Source organism: Lissotriton helveticus, chromosome 6, assembly GCF_964261635.1.
Source record: "Lissotriton helveticus chromosome 6, aLisHel1.1, whole genome shotgun sequence".
Lineage (NCBI taxonomy): Eukaryota > Metazoa > Chordata > Amphibia > Caudata > Salamandridae > Lissotriton > Lissotriton helveticus.
Window position 1 is genome coordinate 1,181,571,337 of NC_136067.1, and position 10,500 is coordinate 1,181,581,836.

General features: G+C 40.8%; 1 protein-coding gene across 8 annotated transcripts in view; it reads left to right on the forward strand.

Annotated features, from left to right (window-relative positions):
• LOC144763356 (E3 ubiquitin-protein ligase RNF146-like) overlaps window positions 1-10,227 on the forward strand; it is a 135,853-nt gene extending 125,626 nt beyond the window's left edge. For all 8 annotated transcript variants that reach the window (XM_078648889.1, XM_078648893.1, XM_078648891.1 and 5 more), the window contains one exon: window positions 8,544-10,227. In XM_078648889.1, the coding sequence (XP_078505015.1) occupies window positions 8,544-9,585 (1,042 nt within the window). In that variant the 3' untranslated portion in view covers window positions 9,586-10,227. The remainder of the gene's footprint in view (window positions 1-8,543) is intronic.
• Window positions 10,228-10,500: the final 273 nt, after the last annotated feature.

Sequence of the window (10,500 nt, forward strand, 5' to 3'; positions counted from 1 at the left end):
CATATGAACTCCATAGCCTCTATATCGCATGCTTTGGAACAGTTATGCCTAGTGTGCCTGCACTCTGTGTGCTGCCAATGATGAACGTTTCCCTCTAGATTTACATTGATATTAATACTGGGTCTCAGCCACTGAACGTGGTTCCAAGGAATATCCCTGCTAGTGAGGTATCGAGCAACTCCCCCAGGGTTCCCCTTTCTTTTTGAAGTCACCCTCACTGATCCTATGCAAGTGGTGCGAGTAACCAAGTGAAGGGGAAAATCTGGTCACCCACCAGTACCTCTTGACTTTTTCCTGCCTGACCTGTTGTCATAGTCATTTTTGTGTATTCCTCAACATGTTTCTGTCTCTGGCCAGCTGGCCTCTCTTTAATGGCTGCCTGTTGTGCGCCTGGTCCTTTTTAAGGCCCTCTGTGTGGGTTATAAAGCTGTTCATCATTTGGGATCCCTCTATCGTTTGGCCTTTTACATCTAAACCTTCAGCCCCATTTACTTAGTTCAGCAACTGTCGTGTGCTAGGTAAGGGTGAAAACATGTGAAGACACCCTATAATAAGGTATAAAGTCCATGGTAACCGTAGAGTAGATTGTAGAAGATGGTTTATTATGATTTAGTTACAAGTCATGATGGTAAGTTTCAAGTACGTAAATAAGCATGTGGAAGATAGGACATTTAGTAGATTAGCTCCACCAGGAGCAGCCTCCCTGCTGCTCAGCCTGCACACTCCAACTGACACTTCATCAGGTACCCATGCATTCCATGACATCACCAACATTCAGCATTCCACTTATCACCAAGCACTCCAGCACTCACCCTGGCTGAGCAGTAGGGAAGGTGAGCTAAAGAAAATGTATGACAACATTTGAGTCACAACACACCCTCACCTCCATTCAGCTGAGAAGTGACTGCAGCTTAGATGGGGCAGATCCATATTCTGTGCTGGAATTCTTCCATGGAGTTTTTTTTGCACTCTATCATTCCACTGTTTGTTTCTATCACTCATACTCCCACCCTGCTCTGCTTACAGAGATCATAATGGAGCAGATGCCATCCCCTGCACAAGTTGACAGAATGATCTGTGGGCTTCCAGTGAGCTGACTGGGGTTGGCATCAGGCCAACCACCCGATGCATCATTCCTTTTGTGTTCCCTTCCTCTGGTTGCGGGTGGGGGAGGGGGTACGCTAGCCAGATGAGATTGGGGGAGTTCCTCCTGTGCTGGTAGTAGACTCACCGATGGCAAGAAGGGGGCTTCTGTTGGGAAGTGAGCAATACACTGTTGGGAAGTGAGTGGCACTGGTGAGATTCTTCATTGCTGACTTAGGGAAGGAGGATCAGAGGCCACTTGTGTATGTTAATTGTCTTGATTTGGTTTTGAGTGTTAATGTGATTTGGGAATAGTGTAGGGTTGCTGATGCAGGTGGTGGCTTACCTAGAGGTTGAGCATCACTGACGTAGCCTGTAGACGATTCCTGGTCTAAATCGGGTCTCTAGACCGCACCCCAACCCCAAATGACTTGCACTCTTGAGCTAGACTCCCTGTGACGAGCCTAGAAGAAGGATAATAAGCAGTCCTATTTTGCTTGCTCAGTAAGTCTGCTCTTAGCTCTCTCCTCCTTATCCCCCTTTCCTTTTGATAGACATTATGGTTTAGCGCGTCAGAGGGCTCTTCATTAAATAATAGTGCAATTTTGGGGAATTCCTACAAAATGTACCTACATTCTCAAAGGATTTTAGAATTCCTTTTATACCACAATACAGACCATTTGTCTTTTTACTCCTCTAACAGTCGGATTAAACAAGAAGAGCACAATTGTAGTTTTCTGGCAACAATTGCATCTGATCAGCTGATTACACAGAAAGAAGGCATTGATTACACAGAAAGAAGGCATATCAGATCCTTTCTAGCTCACAATATGCCCTAAGGACACATGTATGTTTCTTCCATACTTAATAATTCACCAGAGCAATGAAGGCTTGTAAAGTGCATTTCACTTCAAATTTAATTTCTTGACCATGGTTTGTACTTACTTTGTCACAGCCTGTTTAAAACTAACATTTTGTTCCTCTTGTACGCCTGCCATCACCTGCCCACCTTCTCCGCTTTTACTATTCAGAGCCTCATAGTGTCATTTTTTTCATCCTTAATGGGAGGGAGGCCCCTCACGAGTCCACAATATGATAAAGCAATAAAGTAACCCTTTTGAGAATTCAACATGAAAGATACTGGCGATCTTAAAGAATCGTAGTATTCTTTTGCGCCACAAAGCTTTCATCCACTCACCACATCAGTGAGATTCACCATTTCTAACTTTCCAGCTAGTATTTACCTCAGGCAACCTTTCTGTACCAAAACAGAACTTACATACCCTCATCTCTTGACTATCAGGTGCAACACTGGTGTACCAACAGCTTTTCCCATGTAAATTTAACTGCACCATGAAACTAGCCTCTTGTCCATGGCATGGGCTCCCTTTGGCACAGCCTCCTTTTAACCAGTGCTCAGCCCCTTTTTTGCCCTCCACACCACCTAACACATTTTCCTCTTAAAAGGAGAAACAAATAACTTTTATAGAACTTAAACCAAAACTCATCTCCATTTGGAGGGCTGAAGGATGCCATTTGGCCACAACTGAGCATTTGATCCCTTCAGCACCTCTCAGTATGATTCACCAATAATAAAATGTTAAAAGAACACAACCAAAAAAATGCACTGCAGCTGCTTTTGCACAGCAATACCTTTATAGTGGTGTTGTTTCTAGATGGTTTAATTTCTCTCATAATTTCAAGTCCAAGTTCATTTTCGCTTTTACACTACATTTTTATATATATATATATATATATATATATATATATATATATATATATATATATATATATATATATTCACTCCAAAACTCCTCCTGATAAGGACGATACTCGGACACCCAGGTTAACTTGCAAGTGTAGTTTATTAGGCAAGTAGAAAAACGACGCGTTTGGCCATTACGGCTTGTTCACGCTCACCAGGTTAATCTAGATGCCATCTTAAATACATGATCACGTAAAAACACCAAAGTGCTATGTGAAAACAACGGCGGACATTTTGACATGGAATGTTGGCAGTTATGAATACTCGTAAATGCATATTATAATACATTTATAATAAATCGTCACCCATTCTATCATGAGCACTTGTATTGTTCAATAGTAAAATTCCATTGGTGACCAAACTTATGAATCATATAATTTTCGTCATTGCTTCATGAAATTTACATCATAAAATTGCCAACAAAATTACAATTGAGCCGGGTAAGCGGACATGGAATAATATGAGTTCATGGTTGAAAAAAGTCAAAAACCAGGACTCCAGTGAAGCCCCTGCCATGTGATAGTATCACCGAGTAAACAATACTGTCATTGTTTGTTGTCATACTATTATAGTATCATGGCAATTCATTGGTCTCCAGAAACACTCCCGTAACCATAGTGTCAAGTAAACACGAGGGTTTCATTGCTTCCGCGCCCAAGTGGGCTTTTCAAGGCGAATAAACACAGTTGGTAATTCGATATTCCATGTAACCTTGAGTCCCTGCCCAAGTGGGCAACTATTGTATTTCCATCCGAGATACCCCGGCAACAAATTAATTAGTCCGTCAACAGTCAGCACAAGTGCCCATATCCTAAAAAAATTAAAAACAAATTTTAAAAGCAAGCAGAATACTGTAATACAAAATTTCACTAACAATCAAAATGCAATTATTCATACAGATGAATTGATAGCTCCTCACTTACATTCAGGCCTTTTGGTGTGAGGCAATCAAAGTCTATGATGTAACGAGACTCTAGTTTGCGGAGTGACAGTTCTCTGTTACCAACTCGCATACCCAGATCCACACAGTCAATTACAACCATCTGTACTTGGTTTTCATCTTGCATGTGTAGTTCTCGAAAATGGCGAGCCATGGGATATTGTTTGTTGCAACCTCTTATGGCACGTAGGTGTTCAAGCACCCGTTTTTTGGCCTCATGTTTGGTGCTTCCAACATACCATTTGTCACAAGGACAAATTAACACATATATACTGTATGGGGTGTTACATGACAGTTTCTTTCTGATGATAAATTCCCTAGATGTATTAGGAATAAGCAGTGTCTTAACATCCTTACTGTTTTTTCATGCCTTACATTTATGACAGCATCTAAAACCCTGGGACTTGGTATTCACATCACGGTCAATACTAGTCACAAAGTTGTGACTTAATTCATCCCGTAAGGATCTGCTCTTCTTAAAGGTAATTTGAGGATTGTCACTCAATTCCTTCTTTAAGTGATCATCAGTCAATAATACATGCCAATGTTTCTGAAAAATGCTGCGTATCTCATTGGCCTGTCCCGAAAATGTGGTAATAAATCTCATATTGTTGCACTCTTCCTGATCTTTATTAGGGTGCAACAATTCATCCCTAGATTTCAACTCTACTCTAGCAGCAGCATTCGTCAACATTTTTCTGCTGTAACCTCTCTAAAAATCTTTCCTGCATCACTTTCTCTTCCTCTTTATAGGCTGCCAGGGTGCTGCAGTTCCTTTTGGCGCGCAACAGCTCGCCATAGGGGATACTTTGCACAAGATTTCTAGGATGGCAGCTTTTTGCACTGAGAATACTGTTCCCCGCAGTTTTCTGGCGGAAGAGTTTGGTTGTTAGTGTTTCATTATGCACTTCCACCAGCACATCCAAGAACTCCATTTTTTCTGTACTGACATGTTGGGAAAATTGCAAGTTCAAGGTGCTGTTATTAAGTTTCTCAATGAAAAGATTCACAGACATTATGTCCCCATACCAAATAAAAAAGATGTCGTCAATGTACCGCAGCCACAGGACAACGTTGGAAAATTCTGCCATCTCACTGACAACCTGCTCCTCCCACCAGCCCATGAATAAATTCGCGTAGCTGGGGGCGAAGCAGGTTCCCATGGCAGTGCCCTGTGACTGCCTGTACACGACTCCATAAAAAATAAAAAATAAATTTCCAAACAAAATGTGATCATGGCCAGGATCATTTGCGAATGATGCAGTAAAGAGAAAGATCTCATTTTCAGAAAGTGCTGAACAGCTGTCAAGCCCTGTTTGTGTTGTATGCTTGTATATAAGCTGCTCACATCTAATGAAACCAGTAGGAAATGTCCTTGTGACAAATGGTATGTTGCCAAACATGAGGCCAAAAAACGGGTGCTTGAACACCTACGTGCCATAAGAGGTTGCAACAAACAATATCCCATTGCTCGCCATTTTCGAGAACTACACATGCAAGATGAAAACCAAGTACAGATGGTTGTAATTGACTGTGTGGATCTGGGTATGCGAGGTGGTAACAGAGAACTGTCACTCCGCAAACTAGAGTCTTGTTACATACATCATAGACTTTGATTGCCTCACACCAAAAGGCCTGAATGTAAGTGAGGAGCTATCAATTCATCTGTATGAATAATTGCATTTTGATTGTTAGTGAAATTTTGTATTACAGTATTCTGCTTGCTTTTAAAATTTGTTTTTAATTTTTTTAGGATATGGGCACTTGTGCTGACTGTTGACGGACTAATTAATTTGTTGCCGGGGTATCTCGGATGGAAATACAATAGTTGCCCACTTGGGCAGGGACTCAAGGTTACATGGAATATCAAATTACCAACTGTGTTTATTCGACTTGAAAAGCCCACTTGGGCGCGGAAGCAATGAAACCCTCGTGTTTACTTGACACTATGGTTACGGGAGTGTTTCTGGAGACCAATGAACACTTTGGTGTTTTTACGTGATCATGTATTTAAGATGGCGTCTAGATTAACCTGGTGAGCGTGAACAAGCCGTAATGGCGAAACGCGTTGTTTTTCTACTTGCCTAATAAACTACACTTGCAAGTTAACCTGGGTGTCAGAGTATCGTCCTTATCAGGAGGAGTTTTGGAGTGAATATATTGGGATACCGGTTCCCTTTCTCGGACCGCCTGTGACAGCCGATGATCTTTTTACCAGCTCGCTCAACAGTGACATTTTACAAAAAAGCAAGCATTAACTAAGCCAAAAGACTAGCATTCAGTGTCTACCTATTGGCTTTTCTAGTGCTTATTTCTTCTTTGGTAGAAGTCACTCTGAAAAAGAAAGTGAATTTAGTGGTGACTACAGATTTCTATAATGAGTTGCTGTTTGTGTCTTTGCTAAGCATGTGTGTAGTACTGAATTTTCAGTTACTGGTTACTTCATGTATGGATGTGAATGCTCTGAATGTTATTTTGGGCAGTTATGATTGTTTTCAGGGGTGTGGAATTTAATAGAATATCTACTTGTCCATGGGGCAGGTTGCTTCATAAATCTACTTGTCATGTAACAAAACCCACTTTTCCCTTTGCGGCAACAAACAATGGCAGCAATCTCATTATATAAGAGCTCTGATTATGCCTTTCTGATAAATTATGCCTCTCTGATTATGCCAGGGCTCATACCATAGTAGGGTTTGAATACTAGCTATTCTCTAATGTTGCCTCGTTTCCACAGATCTACATACTGAGGCTGAAGGTAGCGTTAAACAATAGTTCCAGGGTTTGAATGCCCTATTGAGTATGTGCAAACCTACTTACTTAAATGTTTTACGGGTTTTCCCCAACTCGTCTCTAATCTCTTCCCATATTGAGAAAGGTTGGAACTTTACTCCTGACAATGGCAGATGTAAAACTTCTTCCAGGGTTGGGAAAAAAGTGTTAGAGGGAAAGTGAACTTGCAAACACTCAGATTTTTGCATGAGTAAATCTACACATACATATTTTTTGTCCATGCTAAAATGCAGTTCACAAATATTTTCTAGGAGTTCTATTAGTTGGCCTATGTCTGTAAGTTCTTGTGAATTCACAAATGTTGTGTATCTGCACTTAATGCAATGACGGATATCATGGGTGCACTTTTGAGACTTTCTTTAATAATTGGGCCCCTAATTATGCCTGGCATTAACTGTGACTGTTTGCGTTTATTAAAATTCTCTCACTCCCTCTTTCTCTGTGTCTATTGGCTGGCTTCACTGCTTTCACTAGGAGCATATTGGCACTCAAAGTAATTTTGTTCAGTGCCAGGAAGTACTGTGGCAATCTGTGCTTTTTGAGACCAAAAACAAATTTTGCTTGTTTGTTATAATGGTGAAGGCCCGGCATCTCCCACACTAATAAGGTTTACAAAAACTATGCCAAAACAAGTCACACATTGACAAAACCAAAAGGCTGACCACCAATTTCAGACCTGCCCGCTTTGCCAAGGTGTGTTTATTTTTGTTTCCCATAATCTTCTTGAAACTAGTCACACTGATTTTCCAATATGAATATCTTTGGGAAATACTAGCATGCATCAGCACATTTTACTAAATGATGCTGCATAGAAATGGTACCTACATTTTTACAGTAGTTTACCTATCTTTTTCCCCTAGTTGCATTTTTTGTGTGAACATTTTATTTTGAAAGCAATGACTCAATTGCTTTGAAGCTTCTGCAAATATTTGCATCTAATCAGAGAGCATTCTGGGAGCATTATACATAGACTCATATTGCTAACCTTTGAAAACATGTGTACACTTTTTTATACAGGAACTACTGTCAGTAGTGCAGTCCGAGCTTACGCCATTTACTTAGAGCGCTAACCCCAATAATACGGGCTTTGCATTAATGAATCATAAATACAAGTTTGACAGCATTAAAGCATGGACACATATATTACCTTAACTCCAGACAGTGCCCTTCCTTGATATATAACGTTACTGTAAACTGGCAGCCAAAGGGTTTGTGCTGCAGGGGGTCTGGCCTACTTGTCCCAAGGACAAAATACACATTGAAACCCGTTGCCCTTGACCCCGAACAATATGTCCTGGACGTTGGACTATAGGAATTCCACCTCTCTGTGTTTTGATTGTTTTTTGTAATTCATAAGCAAAACGTGTATGAAATAATTATGCCAAAAAACCTTGTGGAGATGAAGGGCTAGCTAGATTTGCCTTCTTATTGCAAGTGATAATGCATCAGAATATTTGCTTAGTCCCTTCTACTATTTATATGCTGGAATTGGTTCAGAGATGCATTTTCATTGCAATTGAAGGTTTTTGCTTTAAACATGCCTGTCCCTGGGCCTTGCTCGAACAGTGCTTGTGAGTTCAAAGTTGAGTGTGTTGTCCTAATTGGAAAAAGAACCAGTGTAAATAAAAATATTTGATCGAAGGTTGTGAGCTACATTTCTTTTTGCGGTAATAAAATGAATTTGAAGTGCGAGCAGGGCGTTGTTTATTCTCAAATATCTTAGTTTAAAATCAAAGAATTGTTTGAAAAGAACCGTTGTATGTTTGATACCCTTTGTACATATTTAAAAGTAATGGGATTTGAGTCAGTTACCGATCCTGGGCAATGCAACAAGAAAATCACACCTCATAAAAATTGTAATCCGTTAGAATAACTCCTGTAGCTGCTGAACTTGTTTTGCTGAATTTACCACTTTTTCTCATGGAATTGGTACTAAATATATTTTTACCTTTTTTCCCCCAGGATGGCTGGCTGTGGAGACATTGATCATTCAGATAATATGCTTCCTACCAGCAAGAAAATTGTTGAGCCATGTACTAATGCAGCTGCTTCTCTGCCTGTTCCTGAATGTGCCATTTGCCTACAGTCGTGTGTGCACCCAGTCAGTTTGCCATGTAAACATGTATTTTGCTACCTGTGTGTGAAGGGAGCTTCCTGGCTTGGAAAGCGATGCGCCTTGTGCCGCCAAGAGATTCCCGAGGACTTCCTTGACAAACCAAACTTATTGTCTCAAGAGGAATTGAAAGCAGCAAGTAGAGGGAATGGAGAGCAAGCATGGTATTATGAGGGCAGGAATGGATGGTGGCAGTATGACGAGCGCACAAGCCGAGAGCTAGAAGATGCCTTTACTAAAGGCAAAAAGAACACAGAAATGTTGATTGCTGGGTTTTTGTACGTGGCAGATCTAGAAAACATGGTACAGTTCCGGCGCAATGAGCAGGGCAGGCGGCGCAAAATCAAGAGGGACATCACAGACATTCCAAAAAAGGGTATTGCTGGTCTCCGGTTAGATTGTGCGCCTACATCTCTCAGCTTATCTAGAGAAAGTTCGGCTGATGGAGCAGACATTAATGTTGCACTGGGAGCTGGATCAGTTCAACCACCAAATCCTGCATTCACCACTGGGCCCCTTACCTCCCTCAGTGCTCAGCCTACAAGCCCGTTGATGCAATCTGTAGATACTAGCACTTCCATAGAGACCTCTTTTGCCCTCTTGCAAATAAATGCAGAGGGGCCTATCGACTGGAATCATAGGCTAGAAGGAGAAGAGGACAGAATTGAGTCTTCTGGCAGGCTGGCGTCCCCAGATGTTTCTGTGGAAGAAATTGAATCTGATACTAGCAGTGATAGTGAGGATAGATCTGCTGACCCTCAGATTCACTTGTCATCAGTGCAACAGAGACTGTTAAATTTAAATGCAAGCCACAATGTGCAAGATAGAAGTGGCGCTGACAGTGGGCATTCAAGGGCTAACATGGCCTCTAGAAGGCCAGATGGAGAGTGAACAGTGACTGATGTCTAATTGCCCTGCGTACAGAAGACTGTCTTGTGAAATGCTTACAGTCATTAGCGTTGCACATGTACCTAACTGTGTTTGGATGGAAACTTGCTCTGTGCCTTAAGTTGTCCCCCCCCCCCTCTTTCAGCTAGGAAGCTGTCTTAATGTAGGACTCTGTAGGTAGCTTATTCAAGGGGTCTTCATTTTATTAATATTTTCACCCATCTAGCATCTATTCTTATTACTTTTTGTCAGTGTATCCCAGCATGCATCCCTCATTATCTGACTCTGTGTTTATTAAGTAAGTCTACAAACACTAAAAACAAAATGGAACCATGCTGAAAGTAGGGCATGGGTAAGTGATAAAATTCATGTGCAGCATAGTTTTGTGTTTGAGTAACGGAGTGTTTAATGGGTAAACTGTAACCATTCTTCAGTTTTCGTTTGCAGCAGAGAAAGCTAAACATTGAAATGGAAAAGGCTTCCTGTTTTGATGCTGCTGATCTTTATAACCCCTGTTCATGAGCTGGAATTTCCCAAAGGCTTTGAATTCTTGATCCTTGCCATTTTATTTGTGGTGTCTCCTTTATGAGTTGTGTTTTGTTACAAAATTTATAATTTAATAAAGATGTAATTTCGTCAGGAAAATGTAGTATGATTTCACCTTCGGCATCTGAATGATGAACGTACTTTGCATGAGGAACTAATACATGTAAAATCCTTGTGTTTACATCGGAGATAAGGAGCATAGAACAACGATTGACTGCTTCTCCATTATGAGATCTTATTTGAAATTACTAACATGTCTCTTTCGCTATACATGAACCTAGATATCGGACACTGTTTTTTTCTTAAATGCCTAGCTAAAGATATATTCCTCCCTTTACCCATTAGGCCTATTTTTTGTTAAGAGGATAGTTT